We start from the raw sequence: 19,794 nt of genomic DNA on the forward strand, positions 1-19,794 counted from the left end.
TCCTTTGCAGCTGAAGAATTTGAATGGTTCTTTGGTATTCATTGTATTGGGTTCAGTTTCTGTGTTTAGCTAAAGGATGCAGTGAAACATTTTCTGTGGCAAGTCCATGGGAGAAAATCTATACGAAAAATAATGCTTCAGATTCTCTCTGATTTATATTATAGATCTTACACAAAACTCAGAATGTCTTACTGGAAAGAACCCCTTAGGCAGTGAAGAGGTATTATATAATATGATGCCTTTTGTATAAATCTCATTGATATTTCTTACAACATTATTCTGCAAATCAGGCGATATGGTTTAGTTATAGCTTAAGTGTAATTCAGATCATATGGCCTACCTGTGTTTTATAATGTTTACATTTTGATACTAAGCAAACTTCTAAAGTTCGATTTAATCTTGAAATATATGCATTTTAAAAATCAGTTTGCCATTTCAGTATCATGTTGGTATATATTTAAGTTCTGCTTTTCAGATTAAGTGTTTTTAAAGGCACATAGAGGTGGGACATGAGTATACGATGGAAATACTTGGCAAATCAGTAATTCCTAAAACAAAATTGGTTTCCCTCTTGTAAAATGTCTTTTCTCCAGGATTTCCAAACATTTTTGAAATATTTCATCTTAACCTCTATATTTGTGGTAGTGGGGATTAAATCTTACTATGGAAAAGTTTGTCAGACTTGCCTTCATAAATAACAATTGGAAGCCTGCAGATGCTGCTAAGAGTTCTTAAAAGCCTAAAGTATTGGCTAAATATTTCCCTCTTATTTGCTTTGCAAACATTTTTTTTTACCACATAGTACAAAGACAAATTTTAATCTAGCCCTGAATAGATCTTTTAAGTGGATATCAAAATTTATGACATTTTATTGATTTTAACAATATTAGCATCCACCCTTGCCAGCTTTATTCCTCCCCCTAAATGTTAATCCTGTTGTTGGTTTCTGTTTTTCTGCCTGGGAATCAGTACTTCATGTGTTAAATGTGGAACTAAGTGTTTTAGACCTTACCTTTGCATTTCATTAATTGGTTCCAAGGTCCTTCAAATACCCAATGATGATTTAAGGATTACTTCAGTGATAAGTATTTAAATTTAAATACATCCCCTGTTAATGTTTTTTCCAGAAGGTGTGATAAAGAAACCTTTACTGTTTCCTCCTTTAAGGAAAGGCTTCAAAGAAGTTTCTTTGTAAATAGGGACTTTTTCTTAAAAAAAAAAAAATGAGAGTATTATTTAAAATATTATGTAGATTTGAAATGTTAATGATAGATCCATTTATAACAACATCTTTGCTTTTAAAGACAGTATATACAGGGATTGATCATCACTGGAAGGAAGCTGTTTTTGCCACATGTGGACAGCAAGTAGACATTTGGGATGAACAAAGAACAAGTCCTATATGTTCAATGACCTGGGGATTCGACAGTATAAGTAGTGTTAAATTTAACCCAATTGAGGTAATGCTTCTTTTTGAAATATGTTCTGCTTACTCTTTCCTTATTTAATAATTTCAGCTCTGTTTAGGAAACTTTTGAGTGTGTGTTATAAGAATTTTTTTTTTTTTTTTTTAATCTTAATGGGCTTCTGGCATTTGGTTAGTTCTCCAGATTGTACCTGAGTTCTGATACCTTTGGTCAGATCTTGACGTGTTTGCCCACTTTATACACTGTTACACCAGTGTTATACTCCCGTTACAGGAGGGTGTGTGCATGTGCTCATAAGCAAGTTCTGGTGAAACTTCAGTTTTACTCATGCCTTCAGAACTCATGTTCCACAGATTACATCATTGTACCTTTGGGAAAATGTTCATTTCTTAATTCTCTTCAAGGTCAGAAGAGGCATTTAGCATTGTTTTCTCTTGTAAGTGACGAGGGCACTAATGATTTATAGTGATGATTACTATCCTGCATGATGATAGTTCATTTTTCTTTGCTCAGAAGTCTAATATGATGATTCCTAAGTCCTTCCAGGTCTAAGGAAAGAGTTGGAGATTAGCCACTACTTATTGGTTATTCAGGTCTGAATTTAGGAAAGGAGGCTGCCCTAAAGCCTAGATTAATCTAGCCTTTGGACTTCAGACCTCTCCATGAGCTATTTCTGAATACGTAACAATAGGTAAACTCATTGTCCAGAAGACTCAGTAAAGATGCCTTTTCCCCCGCAGAAAAAAAAGGAAATTGCTTCATGTATAGCTAATCTTAGAAGTTAGTAGGAAATTATCACGTTAGATGGTATGTTAGATGGTATTAAAGAATAAATAACCTGATATGTAAGTTTTATACTCTCAGACACCCGAGCTGGTAAAGTGGAAGAAAGGTTAAGTCAAAGTAGCAGGGTATAAAATTGTTTGTATGAAGTATTGGAACGTGAGATGCTGTAGTTTGATGAGAGTTTGGCCTTGTGCTGCTGCTGAGAAGTCATACAGTCAGAGGACACCCTTCCTGCCCTGAGCTTATACCTTTCTGCACACTTCTGAGAGAGTCTACAGGTCTAGAGCAGGGGTTGGCAAACTATGGTTCGTGAGCCCACTGTCTGTTTTTATAAATCAAGTTTTATTAGAACACAGCCATACCCTTTTGTTTACATATTACTTGTAGCTGCCTTTCTGCTATGACAGCAGAATGACCCGTGAGGTCTAAAGTATTTGCTGTCTGGTCCTTTACAGAAAACGTTTGCTGATCGTTAGTCTAGAGTATTTATCAGTACGATATCTTTTTCACTCCATCGTCTTTTGGTTGTAGAAGTGAGATATGGCCTGAAGTGCAAGTCAGCTTTGCAGAGCCAGGCCAAGGTGACAATAGACAGAAGCAGGTGGCGACAAACACAAGCCATTTGTAGGAACATTTTGTGTCCTACTTGGTGTGGAGCTAACCTGGAAATGTATTTGGTGCTGGTGTACCTTGGCATTGACCTTATACAAGTCACACTCCTTCTCTGTATTTGTTTCTTTATTTTTAAAATGAGATTAATTAGATCTTTCAGCATACATTATAGGTTTGTCATGAGGGTAAAACATGATAAAAATGTGAATATTTTTTAAAGATGCTACCCAAATTTAAGATGATGTTACTACTATTAAAAAAATAAACAGAACAGAGATATTGATTTCTACTTCTGCGAGGGATAAACAGTATCTTGCTTGTCTGTTTTGGTGAACAGCTATGTCAGAAGAGCTGATGATTAATTCCAAAATCATAATTAGTTATTAGTGATGACATAGTGACCATGTTTTTCAAACTTGCCTGTATAACAACTATATTTGTTCAGCCATGTGGTTTTATTTATTTTTTCTTTAAATTACCCTTATGAACTGACTTAGTGGTAGAAACAAATGGTATGCTTGTCTCTCATCCTATACTAAACTTAATGGGAAGGGGATGTGGCTGTAAACAAATGGAGTATATTTGTCTCCTCTAATCATTAATAATTAATTTCCTGTTAAAATATTGAAGCCTAGCATTTTGATAAAGCCAAAAATTTTATGCTGAGTATTACCACATTTTATAGTGTAAAAGTTGACTTTCAGCCTAGGTAGAATTTTTTGCTTTGCTCAGATTAAGGTCTCATAAACTTTTAGAAATGGAACCTAGTCAGACCTTGGTTTCTTGAGAAACCAAGAAAAGTTGCAAGGAGTCACTAACTAGGGGAAAGTCTCTGAGGAAGTGATTTAAAAAGGAAGGTTTTGGAAAGGACTGAGTTCATGGTTGTAGCATTAGCTTTATGATGTTTTATTTGAGCTTTGTACACACACAGAGTAGGAGTTAGCTGGTCATGTAACTGTGCAGTAAATAACTCTTCTTGTTCCTCCTACACGTATAGTAGGAAGTGATAGGCAGAAGCCAAGAGTTATATCAGGAACCATGAGTACGGAGGCCTGGTGGGACTCAGGCCCTGCTGGTAGGTGGGGGGCTTGATTTCATATAATGCCAAGGGTCAGTTATATCAGTACCTTCAATACTACTATGACTGACTTATAAATAAATGTTTGAAACATCTTGAAACAATTGGACAAAGAATAGGCCTAGTTTATACAAAGTTAATGAACATGAGGAAATGTTTACTGAAAAGCACTAGTTTGTATAATTAGGAAATATTGCCATACAGAAATGAACTTGTAAATGCCACTACTTAATGCTTCCAGTTGCAGTGAAATGGACATATTTCCACATTGCAGTGTATATTGATACAGCTCTTTGGAAAACAATTAGTCCTAAACATCAAAAGCCATAAAATTATTCATGCTTTTGTTTAAAAAAAATTTTTAGGCGTACTTACTTATTTATATTTTATTTTATTTTTGAGAGAGAGAGAAAATGAGCAGGGGAGGGGGAGGGGCAGAGAGAGAGGGGTGGGTAGAGAATCCAAAGCAGGCTCTGCACTGACAGCAGAGAGCCCAGTGTGGGGATCAAACTCCAAACCGGAAGATCATGACCTGAGTTGAAGTAGGACATTTAACCCACTGAGCCACCCAGGTGCCCTATATTTATTTTTTGAGAGAGAGAGAACAGGTAAGCATGTGGGGGAGGGGCAGTGAGAGAGGAAGAGAGAGAGAAACCCAGGAATTCTCCACACTGTCAGTACAGAGCCTGATGCAAGGCTCAGACTCAGAAACCTTGATATCATGACCTGACCCAAGATCAAGAGTCGGATGCTTAACCAACTGAGCCACCCAGGCATCCCTGTTCATACTTTTTTTTTTTTAATTTTTTTTTTTTTAAGGTTTATTTATTTTTGAGAGAGGGAGTGTGAGTGGGGGAGGAGCAGAGAAAGATGGAGACAGAATCAGAAGCAGGCTCCAAGCTCTGAGCTGTCATCACAGAGCCCATCGTAGGGCTCAAACTCACAAACTGTGAGATCATGACCTGAGCCAGTCGGACACTCAACCGACTGAGCCACCCAGGCACCCCAATACTTTTTGATTCAGTAATCCACTACTGAAATTTTAACCTTATAAAAAGAAGAATTGGCGTTTATGAAAATGTTATCTGAAGTGTTATTGATAACACTGAAAAATAGGAAATAGGTCTAAGTTGAAGAATGGATAAATAAAATCTGTTCAGTTGTAAAAAGAACACAGATTTATCTGTACACTGCAACACTACCTTGTAAAATATACACACGGGCATTTAGCAGTGAAAATACTTGACTTGGGGTGCCTGGGTGGCTCAAGTCGGTTAAGCAACCAACTTCGGCTAAGGTCATGATCACATGATTCATGAGTTTGAGTCCCGCTTTGGGCTGTGTACCGTTAGCTCAGAGCCTGGAGCCTGCTTCGGATTCCATGTCTCCCTCTCTGTCTTCCCCTCTCCCCCAACTCACTCACACTCTCTCTTTCTCAAAAATAAAATAAATAAAAAGAAGATACTTCACTAAGGTTGCTGAGATTGAGTGATTCATTGTACTCTCTTAAAATAGACTTTAATGTTATAAATTTGTATCTTAAACATTAAGGGTAATTGAATCATTTGTTCATTGAATGGACATGGTTTGCTGCCAGACTTGGCTTTTAACTGGAGATGGTTGTACTTATTTTTCAGACATTTCTCTTGGGAAGTTGTGCTTCTGACAGGAATATAGTACTATATGACATGAGGCAAGCTACTCCCCTGAAAAAGGTGAGTTTCAGTTTCTTTTCTGCTTTTACAATTGTTAATGTGTTCTTCTATGGAGTGAGTAACAAAAAATATGGAACGAATGTTTTTTTCTTAATTAAATTTTTTTTCATATGTTTTTAGAAGCCAAAGTGATCATAATGGCATTCTCTCAGGCACCTGTTCCTTTTTAGAGACCCTTACATTTTCACTAGGTATTGTATCCTAGTTATCTTTGTATTTTCTTTAATGCCAAGAAGTATTAGATATCTAATTCAGACTTAACAGAGTTCAGAGTTCTTTTTAAAAAAATTTTTTTTAGTGTTCATTCATTTTTGAGAGACAGAGCCAGAGCGTGAGTGGGGGAGAGGCAGAGAGAGGGAGGCACAGAATCCGAAGCAGGCTCCAGGCTCTGATCTGTCAGCACAGAGCCTGATGCTGGGCTCGAACTCACAAACTGCGAGATCATGACCTGAGTTGGATGCTTAACCGATTCAGTCACTCAGGTGCCCCACTGAGTTCAAACTTTTTAAGTGTTGATCCCATTACTTCACACACCATGATGATCATATGATACGTATAGTATTCTGTTCCAGAACATTTTGCAATTGACACACATAACCAGCTTTATTTAATTACATGCTGTTTTGTTTAGATAAATAATATCTTGTCCAAGGTGGCAGATTTCCCAGCAGTCATTCTAGGACTTAGATATCAAAGCTAATACAACCTTAAGCTGACTATCAACAGAGAAATGTATTGTCAGTAAAGAGAAGAGTGCCATTGTAAGTATAAAGTTGATTTCAGGTGCTCCAAATCTGAGGGTGCAGAAGGGCCTAGACACCATTCATGTGCCGTGAGGCCATTGTGATAATCCACATGGAAAAGAAATGCTTTTAATATTTTTGTTGTTCCTAAACCATTTTCACAACATGTAATAAATTCCAAAATACTAGAAGTAGAGTACATTCCTTAAAGTTTCAACTGCATAAATATGATCATCTTTCCAAATTACCACTTTAATCATTTCACTCCTTCATGATGATCTAGTGGGCACATCTCACGTGAACTTTGAGACCTTTAGACCTTGAGCAAGTAACTTAATCTTTGTTTCTCCTGTAAAATGATGATATTAATAATTACTTTCCAGCACATGGGTGAAAATAAGACATGGTATTTTAAACATTTAGCAGAATGCTAAGATGAAATCTAGTGTGATAAGTAGTAGTTTCTGCCTCCTCTGCCCTTCATTCTCTGTTTTTTAATGGCGTTCCATAACTTTAGGTTGAAGAAAAGAACTATAGCCTGGTTTTCAAGGCCTTCCAAATCTGGTCCCTATTTGCATTCTATTTATTTGTTTGTTTCAGTCAGTAAGAGAACATTTAAATAGGGGTTGTCATAGGCAGGTCACCTTGGTGGATGCAGAGATGCTATTTTTTATTCTTTGTTCTGTATACTAGACTATCATTGTTTCTTCTATTTTTTCCTCTCCTAAGTGTACTAGATCTCAACCAGGGGGTCTTTTTAAAAATGTGGGAGAGGCATTATAGAGACTGGCATTTAGTGGACAGGTGCCTGAGAGGCTAAACATCTACAGTGGACAGTTACACACAACACACAATCATCTTGCTCAGAATGCTAGCAGTGTTCTTGTTGAGAAACACTAATATACTGTTCCTTCACAGGTCAGCTCAAATCGTGCTTCTCTTTTGAAACCTTTCTTCTCCTCTTAAAACCTAAAGTCATTAATTTTGCCCCCAATTTGATACTTGATCATTTACTGTTTCTTTGTTAATATTTTAGTATTTCTTATGTATATCTCCTTTTCCTGACTAAACTCAATAATAAGTTATTTGAGGTTGAGGGACCATTGAGTAGTTTTATATTTTTCAGTATCTACTACTCTGTGTACTCAGGAAACAATTATTGATTGATTTCCTTTCCTATTGCATGGAGCTGAGTACTGTGCACATGATGGGTATTTGCTAAATATGTGCTTAAATCAGTGAAAAAGAAGGAAAAGAAATGAAGTGGGAGATTTATCCATTTGAGAGGGAATTGATTTCATGGTAATGGGTTACTGTATTCTTCCCTTCCAGGTCATCTTAGATATGAGAACAAACACAATTTGTTGGAACCCTATGGAAGCTTTCATTTTTACTGCAGCAAATGAAGATTACAAGTAAGTTTTCTTCTTTTTATAACTTGCTTATTTCTATCAGAAATGGCTCAATTGGATAAATCATACTAATGAAATATGTTTTCATAGGTAGTAGTTCTTGATATACAAGGTAGAAAATGGTCATTTGTTTCGCTCAAAAGTACATATATTTCCCAAATTGGAGAAGAACTTGTTAGAAAAAAAAAATTGAGTTTTCAAAATGATACAGACCAGGAACAGAAAACTGATCTGAAGACCAAATCCTGTCTGCTGCCTGTTTTCGTAAATACTTTTATTGGAATATAACTGTGTTCATTTATGTATTGAATATGGGTCCTTTTGTGCCATAGTGCCTTAGTTGAGTGGTTGCAAAAGCAGCCATGTGGCTCACAAAGTTGAAAATATGTATAATCTGGCCCTTTCTAGAAAAAATTGGCTGCTTTCTGCTTTACACCATGCAAATAATGACTGAACCATACATGTTTTAATAGAAACTAAAAATATTTGCCTACAGGGGTACCTGGGTGACTCTGTTGGTTAATAAGCATTTGACTCTTGGTTTCAGCTCAGGTCATGGTTTGTGGGATCCAGCCCCACATCAAGCTCTGAGATGACAGCATAGAGCCTGCTTCGGATTCTCTCTTTGTCTGTCTGTGTGTCTGTCTGTCTGTCTGTCTCTCTCTCTCTCTCTCTCTCTCTCTGTCCCTCCCCTGCTCTTCCTCCCTCTTTCTGTTTCTCTCTTTCTCTCAAAATAAACATTAAAAAAAATATTTACCTACAAAATCTGTAGCTCTTCACAAAGCTGATGCTCATGTAGTCATGTTATCAGCATCACTATTACTTCAGCAAGACAAAAGGAAAAATACAGTTTCAATTTTTACCCTAACATTTACAGATATGTTATTCTATGACTCCACGTAAAGGTGACTTAGCCTTACATTTTTGACCTGGATGGAATTTTATGATCCCTATGTATCGCCTTAAAACTTGTCAAGGCATTTCACATTGGCTGTCTTATGTTATCTTTTCAGTATCCTTTTAAGGGAGGTATGACATGTATGTTATCCCCTTTTTAGAGATGAGGATGTTAAAACTTGGAGTTTAATCTTAGGGAGGAAAAAGTGTCTTTTCTTTTCTTTCTTTCTTTCTTTTTTTAAATCCAAAGCGTGTGTTGTAGTGTAATGCTTGTGGTAGATTCTTAACACATGTTTTTTTGAGAAGTTGGAAGTTTCTCATTGGATTGAACTTTAGATCTTCTGTATTTAAGTTCTTTGTTCTTTCCACTATTATTATTTGTGAAAACATAAATTAGCTCAGAAATAGGATTTATTACACGATGTTTTAGTGGTACAACTAAAAACATCTATTATGGTTTTCTGTACTCAAACTCAGTTGAATTCTCATTAGCAAGGAATATCAAACCAAATTAATTGAAGCTCTTTTAGCCTTTATCAACGTTTTGAAATTAATGGCCTTATTCCGGTTAAAAGAAATAATATAATATTTTGCTGACCAGCCTTATTAAGGTTTCTGAAGTTTGTTCTAATTAGCTATTTTGGCGAGATACCTTTTTTACAGACCCCTGGACTTTCTCCATTCTTGCCTTGGAAAGAATTTCATATGGCACCTGAAACAAAGAGCACATCGCTTATAAGGGGTGACTGTTTGACTACTATAATTGCTCTTACTTGAAAGTGATCTTGCTATAGTATATATTTTTTATATTTTCTTTCTTTTATTGCCTGCTAAATAGTCTAATAATTCTGAATTCGAAATGCAAGTTGAAGTCTAGACCCAACCAGTAACTGCTGTAGAAATTTGGAGTAGGCATGTAAACTAACTTGTGCCATAGTCTCATCATCTATAAGATAATAGAGTTGAAATAGATGATCCCTAAAGAATCCTATAACACCAAACTTTGTGTATGTAAACATTGTCTATCCAAATGGATTCATTTGCTTAGATTTTGAATAAGTTCTTAACATTTTTCTTGGGTAGAGATTAAAACAGAATTTACTAAAAAAACAGAATATACTGAAACAAAGCAAAGCTGGTTGACAACCACTGCTCTAGAGAAGGAAAATAAACAAAGCAGTTGTCAACTCAGAAATGTAACCTCAGAGATCAGTATGACATTGGCTGACAATCCTGTGGTATGTTGGGGTATTTAAAGTTTATTTATTTTGAGAGAGAGGGGGAGAGAGAGAGAGAGAGAGAGAGAGAAAGAGAGAGAGAGAGAGAGAATATCCCAAGTACGCTTCGAGGCTGACAGCGTGGAGCCCAATGCAGAGCTAGACCTGTGAGATCATGACCTGAGCTGAACTCAAGAGTAGGACATTAAACCGACTGAGCCACCTGGCACTATGGTTGAGAGATTTAAAAAAGAACAATGACTTGTCTCTTGAGAATTTTATGTTATTGGGGATATTTTGTCAGTAGCATGAGTGACTTCTCGCAACAATTATGTTAAAAAAATATTCTTTTTGAAGTGTTACATCAATTTTTTAAACATTTTGATATAATATTGGGCTTATTTAAAAGTTGCAAAAATGGTATGTGGTAGCCAGCTTCCCTTAATGTTAACATCTTATGTAACCATAATGGAATTAGGAAAACCAAGAAATTAATGTTGGTACAGTACTATAAACTACAGACTTTATTCCATCACTAGTCATTCCGTTAATATTCTTTGTCCATTCTAGGATCCAGTGCAGGATCCCACACTGCATTTGATTGTCATGTCTCCTTTGCTCAGTTTGTGACTGTTCTCAATCCCCCCAATCTTTTATAACCTTAGTACTTTTGAAAAGGATTTACTTGTCAATTATCTTGTAGACTGTCCTTAATTTGGGCTTACTGATGTTTTCTCATTATTTAGATTGAGATTTTGCATGTTTTGCAAGAATACCACAAAACTGATGTGTCCTTCTTGGTTCATCACTTTGGGGTACATGATGTCACTCTAATTACCGGTGGTGTTAATCTTGATCACTTAGGGTGGTATCTGCCAACTTTCTGCATTGTAAAGTTACTATGTTTTTCCTTTTGTAATTCACATTTATCTTTGGGGAGATACTTTGAAATTATGTAGATATCCTGTTTCTCCTCATACTTTTGCTCAGTAATCTTAGCATCTTGAAGTGTTTTGATATTCGGAACTTGACTATAGTAATGCTCTGTTATTATTGTCCGTTGTGCATGTTGGCTCATTTGAAGCATTATTCTTTTAGCTATTGATTAAGGGTGTTTAAATCTTGAAAATCATGATTTTTTTTTTTTAACCAACTGTGCATATAGTTTTCTAATTTTAGTATGCCCTTTGGAAAAGCCATGGTCACTCTTACATATCACTAATAAAAGTGGAACTTTATTGGAAATGTTTTGTCAACTTAAAAATCTTAAAAGTGCTCTTGCTTTTGGATTTAGTAATTTACTTATAGGAATTTGTCCAGATTTAACTAAGTCTGTTCCACTCAAAGATTGAATTTCAAAAATTCAAATACTGGTATTTCATTGAAATATTATTTAAAATTGAAAGTTGGAAATTTTTTATTAACAAATTATAAGCAAATGTATTTAAATAAATTTTTAAATAATTATGTTCTTTTAACTTATTTAAATAATACGTGACCATAAGTGCTTATAATATGCTACATGAAATATGAGACTACAGAGCTTTATACAATATTATCAATTTTGTTAAAAGTATGTGTTTAAATGTTAGCATGGTGAAAAGCTTAGACGTAATTACATGGCACTAACTGATATTCTCTGGGCGGTGGAATTAAAGGTAGGTTTTGTACTCTGTACTTTTTTGAAAGTTTCACATTTTCTACAATGAGATTTATGTTTATGAAGATAAAGGTGTTTAAGTGTAATCTTAAGGAATAAGAAAAACTGGTAGTATTTTTCCCAATCCCTTAGCTTCCATGTAAAGAGGCTGTATATTTAGATGTGCGTGATTTGGCTAATGGTCTTAGTTTCATTAGTACCACATATGCTTCTTTATAGACACTTGTATGAAATAATTTAAAAATTCTTTTACAGCTTATATACTTTCGATATGCGTGCACTGGACACTCCTGTAATGGTACATATGGATCATGTATCTGCGGTGCTTGATGTGGATTATTCTCCGACTGGGAAAGAGTTTGTGTCTGCTAGTTTTGATAAATCTATTCGAATCTTTCCTGTGGACAAAAGTAGAAGCAGGTATGTGACTACCAATAAACCATTTGTTTGATTTTTTTTGTTGTCTTCATCATCAGTCCTTTATCTTTTTTGAAAGGTTATTTGGTTATGTGTATAGGGTAGAATTCAACCCAGGTATTGTTGGGATACCAGCTTGCACTGTGTCATCTATGAGCAAAAAGCCGACTGGGTAATTTCTTTCATGGAATAGAAAACCTAATTTCCTGTGTAAGATAATAGCCTCGTGTATAGTGTGCTGTGGTTTACAAAGCACTTTCATGCATATTCTTGTTCTTTGGTAATGCTTTATATGTGTTGGGGAAGCATATGCAAAGCAAAACCCAATTAAGCTGGAGGAAATTTCCCCATAAAAAATGGTAATTAGGGAGCCTAGCTGGCTGCATGCAACTCATGATCTCAGGGTCATGAGTTTGAGCCTCATGTTGGGCATAGAGATTACTTAAAAATTTTTTTGTTTTAAATGATAATTAAGATGCACCTAGGTAGCTCAGTCAGTGTCCTGCTCTTGATCTTGGCTTAGGTCATGTTCCCATGGTTCATGGGATCGAGCCCTGCATCAGGCTGCACAATGACTGCACGGAGCCTGCTTGGGATTCTATCCCCCTCCCTCCCTCCCTCCCTCCCTGCCTCTGTCTCTCTCTCTTTCTCTCTCACCCCCCTCCCCCACTCATACACACATGCATGCTCTCTAAAATAAAGTTGTAAAAAATGATAAAGTAGTATATTGGTGTTGCTCACATGTGAAGATATGACTGTCTGCATTTTGATACAATAATAATATTGATACTGAGATTTAAAATTAATCCAAGTGAACGTTCTCTCTAAAATAGCATATAAATATATATATATACAGCACATGCATACATAGACATCTATACGTATACTTGATTGAGTGTCCTACTCTTGCTTAGTGGAATTCAAGCTCAGTAGGGAGAAGATGGACTTGCTGAAAGATAACAGAGTGATTGGAGGTAGGAAAGGAAAGGAGAGGAGTGATGGAATCTGGGAGAGGAAAGAAGACAGAACGTGTGTAATGAGGGTGGGAGCTGATGATTTGTGCCAGAGGACAGCAACGTGGAGCTGGTAGAGCAGTTTACCCAGCTTCATAAAGATTGATGGTAGCAGAGTTGTTCGGGGATCCTTCCTTCACTTAAAAAATCTAGAGATTATTCACTTTGGTGTTGTAATGACACAGTCTGGAGAAGTCTCACTATTTTAGTGCAGTGATGAGAATTTTGATCACTACTTCCGCTGATAACTAGCCTAGCTTCTACAGTGCTGAAGCTTTTTGAGTCTTTTGAAAGAATGACGTTCATTTTCAGAGGCATGTTGTGTCCTTCTCCTGATTCACCATTGTTCTGTTCCAGTAGGGTCAGCACTAGGACGCATCTGAGTGAGGTGCCTCGGTGCAGAATTCAAGGAGGTACTCGTTGTTAGGGGTGTGCAGGTGCCAGCCCCGCATCTGTACTGCAGCTGCTTCACCTTAGTCCCAGCCTTGTTTCAGAAACAAAAGACCTTTCACATAGCGCCTCCTGACAGTCCAGCAACTCATCCACACCTTTTTCGGTGATAGCCAGCCTGCTTTGTTTAACTCTTTGGTGATTTTACTTGCGATAGTTGCATCTTTCTACCCTGTAATTTGTGGGGTCCATACTGATTCCTGACCCTTTTGGTATTGTTGATTACCAGCGTATCATTGTCATCATCATTGTGTATCTGATTAAAAAGGTGCTTGGGGGTGCCTGGGTGGCTCAGTCAGTTGAGTGTCAGACTCTCAATTTTGGCTTAGGTCATGATCCCCCAGAATCGTGGAGCCTGGCACCGGGCTCAGCGCTGAGGTGTGGAGCCTGCTTAGGATTCTCTCTCCCCACCTCTGCCCCTCTCCCCTGTTTGCCTGCTCTCTCACTCTCTCTCTCTGTCTTTAAAATTAAAAAAAAAAAAAAGATGCCTGAATCAAAAGCATATCGACTAGAGTGTTGTGATGATTTTGATCTTCACTCCATCCTCTCTACTGTAGAACTCCTGGTGTTGGTTTCCGTATGGCTGTTGCCTCGTTTACAACTTGATATTCTGCAGACTGTCATGAATGGTTTGTTGGGATTATTTAGTCAGGCCCAAGGCAGGGCCAATAGTTTCTATTCTTACATCCCTAGAAGATACCAAGAAGCAAGGGAATGTGACCTTCCATTATTTTCTTTGCATCAGAACCTCCAAAGGTGGTAGGACAATACTTTTCTAACATGATGAATAAGCAGGCACAAAGAATGGGAAAAGAACAAACAAGAAAGACAAAGAGCATTGAGGATGTTTAGACATCTATGATCTCAAGGCCCTTGCAGCTGAGTTCAAGCTGAATTATTGCAAAGCCACTGTGGGCAGCCAAATGTAAGTCTATCTAAAAATAAAAAGCTCAAGTAATTCCAGACTTGTATGGAGTAAGGAATTATGCCCCATTTCCAGGGAATTGTCTGTCTACTGATGTTGTTTGGAGATTTTTGTAATCACAGTGGTAGTATATGCTACTTGTTGGATTTAGATGTAAGTGATATTTCCTCTGACCTTTGCCTTCATCTGCTTAAAAGCTAGTTTGAGTTAATTCTGCGGTCTGCTCTATCTGGTTCATTACAAACCCTCAAATAACATAGCTAGTGCTTTGAAGAATCTTTATTTTTAAAATGTTTTTCTTTGAAAGACCTTAAAATGGTTAAAGTGTATTTTTAAAGTAAACTTTTAATAGATTATTAAAAGCTACAGGTAAGTCAGTATTTGAAATCAGGCTTCCCCCCCCCCCGCCCCAAAGTTTATTTTACTTATTTTGAGAGAGAGAGCAAGTAGGGGAGGGGCAGAGAGAGAGGGAGAGAGAGAATCTCAAACAGGCTCCGTGCCGTTGGCACAGAGCCCAACACGGGACTTGGGGCTTGATCTCATGAACTGTGAGATCATAACCTGGGCCCAAACCGAGAGTCGGATGCTTAACTGACTGAGCCACCCAGGTGTCCTAAAATTAGGCTTCTGTTGGGATTTCATTCAATATTTACTAAGCAAACAAGTAAATGACTGGCATTCACATGGGTTAATTTTTATTTATTTATTTATTTATTTATATTTATTTTTTATTTTTTGAGAGAGAGAGAGGGAGACGCAGAACTTGAAGCAGGCTCCAGGCTCTGCATTTATCAGCGTGCGGTGCTTGAACTCACAAACTGTGAGATCATGACCTGAGCTGAAGTTGGATGCTTAACTGACTGAGCCACCCAGGCACCCCTCACATGGCATAATTTGACTGTATACTAAAGAATATAAGTTTTTAAAATGTATTTATCTCCTAACAGTATCACATTTAGTGAGCTTCGTAAACATGCATAAACAAATCTAGGAAAACTCTGCATAGTTTACCATTAAAGAGGATCTGTTTTGGTTAAGTAATTAATCACTAGATTTGACTGGTCTAATACATGAAGAGATTATTTTTAATGGTTACTGAAGCCTGATTGAATTTTCTATCGTTTAAATTCATTATATTGCTAATGAAAAAAGGAGCCTCTTAAATAAGTGAGATTATGAGAACTGAATCTTATAAAAGCAGAGCATTGGAAGGAGAAGAAAAAGTCTGTCTCCTCTAGTTTTCATTTTCATAGGATATTCTTTCTAACTGTCCTTCCCCTTTCAGAAATAGATTTCTTAGTGTTTCTGTATATGTTCACTCAAGTGCTTAAAACATTTCCGTTAGAAACAGTGTAAAAAACTGGTTTTGTGAGTGTATTTCAGATATTTTTTATAAATCTGGATTCTGTTTAGTCTGGTCATCATGTATGAGTATTCTTTTTCTATGCAGAGTATGCTGAGTTTGTTTCCTTTCTCACTCGTCTGCGTTTTGAATCATCTAACCCAGATGTGGAAAATTTATTTCTCCAAAAGCCTCTATTTTTCCTGACCTTGTCTTTTACTTGTTTTTTAATGCTCTCTCAACACTTCCCAATATAGTGTCTTCTGTGAATTCACTTAGCGTGTTTCACAGCCTTTCCAGATAGGTATGATATTTTACATCTCCATTTACTAAATGATTCTTAACTCATCAGACACTTCTGTAACCCTCCCTTTCTGTTCACACATAGAAATCATCCACTCTTACTTCATTTAAGTGAGCTTTTTAAACAATTTAACCAAAACAGAAATCAGACATTAGGCTCAGCGTATAAGGATGTGCTCTTTGAATGCCATTGCATTTATTTTATTTTCCAGTAAAATGGGGGGGGGGGGGAGTGATTGTTTACCCACATTGATTTGGAAGGAGGGAGGTAATTGATTTATTATTTAAAAAAAATTTTTTTTCAATGTTTGTTTTTGAGAGAGAGAGAGAGAGAGAGACAGACAGACAGAGCTTGAGAGGGGGAGGGCCAGAGAGAGAGGGAGACACAGAATCTGAAGCAGGCTTCAGGCTCCGAGCTGTCAGCACAGAGCCTGATGCGGGGCTTGAACTCACCAACCGCGAGATCATGACCTGAGGTGAAGTCGGACGCTTAACCACTGAGCCATGCAGGCGCCCCTGATTTCTTATTTTTAAAAAACTGTAGCTTCAACATATTTTACTTGTGTTATCAGTCTTCAGTAATTTTGTGAACTTTTCTGGGCATCTAGTTTTACTTAGTTTATATTTATTTTTCTTTTTGGATTGTAATTTCTCTGAGGACAAGAATTTTTTTTCTAACTCCTTAGCACTTAGCATAGAACCTTGTTATATTAGTTCAATAAAGGTACATAAAAATTAATTTGAATTTCCCTTTTATATTCTCTTCAGACTCAGAAATGCTACCCAGATACTTGATGGGCAGTGGTTAAAGAAACTCTGTATCAAAATCCTAATTTTACCTTAATTCCTCTTCTGTAGGGAAGTCTATCACACAAAGAGAATGCAACATGTTATCTGTGTAAAATGGACTTCTGACAGCAAATATATTATGTGTGGATCTGATGAGATGAACATTCGTCTGTGGAAAGCTAATGCTTCTGAAAAGTTGGGTGTGGTAAGAGATCCCATTTTCTTTCATTGTCGTAAAGCTAGTTTCTAATTTAGTGGGTATGGTTATATTGTAAGGAGAATTTATTTGAAATACTTAGATCAAACTGGCATAGTTGTGATAAAAATGTTAGCAACAGAACAGACAAGGCTGCATTGAGATTTACTTTTTTCATGTTACAGGCACCTCAGAGACCTTTGTTAATTCAAATGTTTGGTAATATTTGAGCCTTCCTGATTCTTTGTTTTTTCCTTGAGATGAAAGAAGGTGTAGAGACTAGAAGGTTAGAACTGAGAATGCCTGTTCTGTTAAAGGAATAGTAATCAGACGCATCAAACGCTTCAAGTCCCTGTTGAGGTCTTTTAATATCAAAGACAGTGAAACGCTAACTTCAAAAAAAAATACAGAAAGCTTCAGACTATAAAAAAAAAAAGATTGAAAGAAGCAATAACAAATATTATTGGCTAGCTGTCTCTGGGTTATGGGGTTATGGTTGGCTTTTGTTTTGTTTTTGATGTTTTTCTAAATGTTTCATGTTTAATATTAGAAACATTCAGAGTGTTTATATCAGCAACAAATACTGAGTTTAAAAAGGAAAGGTTAAGCGTGAGTTATTTTCTCCTTAGCTCCAATAGGAAAATCACGATATGATAAACGGCTTTTAAAGACAATTTTATTTTAGGTTTAATGATTGGGAAGTATTATACTATGCCTAGTTTTCAATTCATTGTAAGTTCCTTTAAATCATATCATCCTTAACATTGTTAAATGAAGCCTTATTATTATAGAATTGAATGCTTTTTTTTCCTGTGTTCAGAAAGTTATTTTCACCCCCCCCTCCAAAATGTTGAGGGATTAACTTAGGTGCTTTTTCTATGTTATTTATGTCTAGAGAAGGTCCAATTCAGTGGTCCACACAGCCCTACTTCCTCAGCACTGATGTTTTCACTTGGTGGCATCTGTCTACATTGTACATACTGCCCAAAAGGAAATTCAGTGTTAGCAGAGATGATATTTCTAACCTGACCTCTTAAAGGGTAGAATTACATTGGCAATTTCGGTTGCATGTCCTAGAAGTTTAATTTTTGTAGGAAAGGTGCTTCCTAGCTTTGTTATTTGAAGAAAAACAACACGGCATTCATTGAATTATCAAAAAACATTTTTCCAGCTTACATCGCGAGAAAAAGCAGCCAAAGATTATAACCAGAAATTGAAAGAGAAATTTCAACATCATCCTCATATAAAACGCATTGCTCGTCACCGACATCTACCAAAATCCATCTACAGTCAGATTCAGGAACAGCGCATCATGAAAGAAGCTCGTCGACGAAAGTATGATTTGGGGCATTTGATTCTATTTCAGTACCCTTTTCTAACTTCCCCCTCTCGTCTCACCGAAAATAAACCAAACCCTGCCTTTCGAGGGAATAGTTGATGTTATGCATTAGAGATGTTTTTGAACACTTCCCTGAGCTTTTATTTATTTTTTTTTTTTTTCTTTTTCCTGGTAGAAGGAAGAAGCAATGATTATCAGAGAATTTTCATTACCTAGTTTTGAAATTATGTTGAAAGGGCAACCAGTAAAACTGAATATCATCAAAATAAGAAAGCATTTCTGCTCATACTAGAGACACTTGTAAATCATGTTTTAAAAAATGATTTCTAATGAAGCTGTAATTAAGAGGTATTCTATATTTTCCAAGTTAAAGAATGCAGAGAACTCATAGCACCCATTTCTTAAATAAAAATTTTCTGATATGCTTCATCATAGAATTGTGGATCTAAAGCAGAGCTCCTACTGCCAGTTTCCTCGTAGAATTATATAAAGGACACTGTTATATAATAAGAGAAGCAATTAAATAAGTTAACAGAAGTTGATATCTAGGTACTTTTTACCCAGTCTGATTGTGAAAACATTTTTTTTCAACAGGGATTTTTTTAGTGAAAGAAAAGACTGATTTTTCTGAGACAGTTTTTTTTGGTTAAGGTGATTTCTCATAAGCTTGCTTATATATGTATATTTTGTTTATTTCTAGGGAAGTGAATCGTCTCAAACATAGCAAGCCTGGATCTGTATCGATTGTGTCGGAGAAGAAGAAACACATAGTGGCAGTTGTGAAATAACACTTGGTATTTCTACCAATCCTGATACATGATGATTTGTTACACTTTGATTTGCAAATGTAAATAAAAATACTGGCTCTAGAATAATAACGAACAGTTCAGTTACATGTGTAGAGGAAGTAAAAACTGTCCTGAAAGGTGGCCTGGTTGATAAGACTGTCCGACATTTTATTCTTGATCTTCTTTCTTATGTCATTGAAGAATACAGTATTTGCGAACTAACTTATTCCTTTTAGAAAATGTGGATATACTTTCACTTTGACCTATTATTATAGATATACTCTATGTTTGAATTTACATTCAAGACCAGACATCTCTTTGGTTACCTTTAATATTACTTTGGATAATTAGTGCAATGATTCTTCCTATGATTACACATAACATGGGGAAGAATTATGTCAGAACTTTTTTCAGTTCAATAAATTTTCTGTGTTTTATTTGTATTTGGCTTTTTGAGACCTTAAAGATGATCAGCTTGAATTTATATAACTTTTTAAATAATAATTACAGGGGCGCCTGGGTGGTGCAGTCGGTTAAGCGTCCGACTTCAGCCAGGTCACGATCTCGCGGTCCGTGAGTTCGAGCCCCGCGTCGGGCTCTGGGCTGACGGCTCGGAGCCTGGAGCCTGTTTCCGATTCTGTGTCTCCCTCTCTCTCTGCCCCTCCCCCGTTCATGCTCTGTCTCT

At 36.5% G+C, this 19,794-nt stretch overlaps 1 protein-coding gene across 1 annotated transcript in view; it reads left to right on the forward strand.

Moving 5' to 3' along the window:
• The window catches only part of DCAF13 (DDB1 and CUL4 associated factor 13), a 28,040-nt gene extending 8,488 nt beyond the window's left edge, over positions 1-19,552 (forward strand). Inside the window, exons 5-11 of the mRNA XM_047842288.1 lie at positions 1,305-1,460; positions 5,541-5,618; positions 7,694-7,776; positions 11,803-11,967; positions 16,856-16,991; positions 18,154-18,317; positions 19,022-19,552. Of these exons, the coding sequence (XP_047698244.1) occupies positions 1,305-1,460; positions 5,541-5,618; positions 7,694-7,776; positions 11,803-11,967; positions 16,856-16,991; positions 18,154-18,317; positions 19,022-19,109 (870 nt within the window). The 3' untranslated portion in view covers positions 19,110-19,552. The remainder of the gene's footprint in view (positions 1-1,304; positions 1,461-5,540; positions 5,619-7,693; positions 7,777-11,802; positions 11,968-16,855; positions 16,992-18,153; positions 18,318-19,021) is intronic.
• Positions 19,553-19,794: the final 242 nt, after the last annotated feature.

The sequence above is a fragment of the Prionailurus viverrinus genome, chromosome F2, assembly GCF_022837055.1.
Source record: "Prionailurus viverrinus isolate Anna chromosome F2, UM_Priviv_1.0, whole genome shotgun sequence".
Classification (NCBI taxonomy): Eukaryota; Metazoa; Chordata; class Mammalia; order Carnivora; family Felidae; genus Prionailurus; species Prionailurus viverrinus.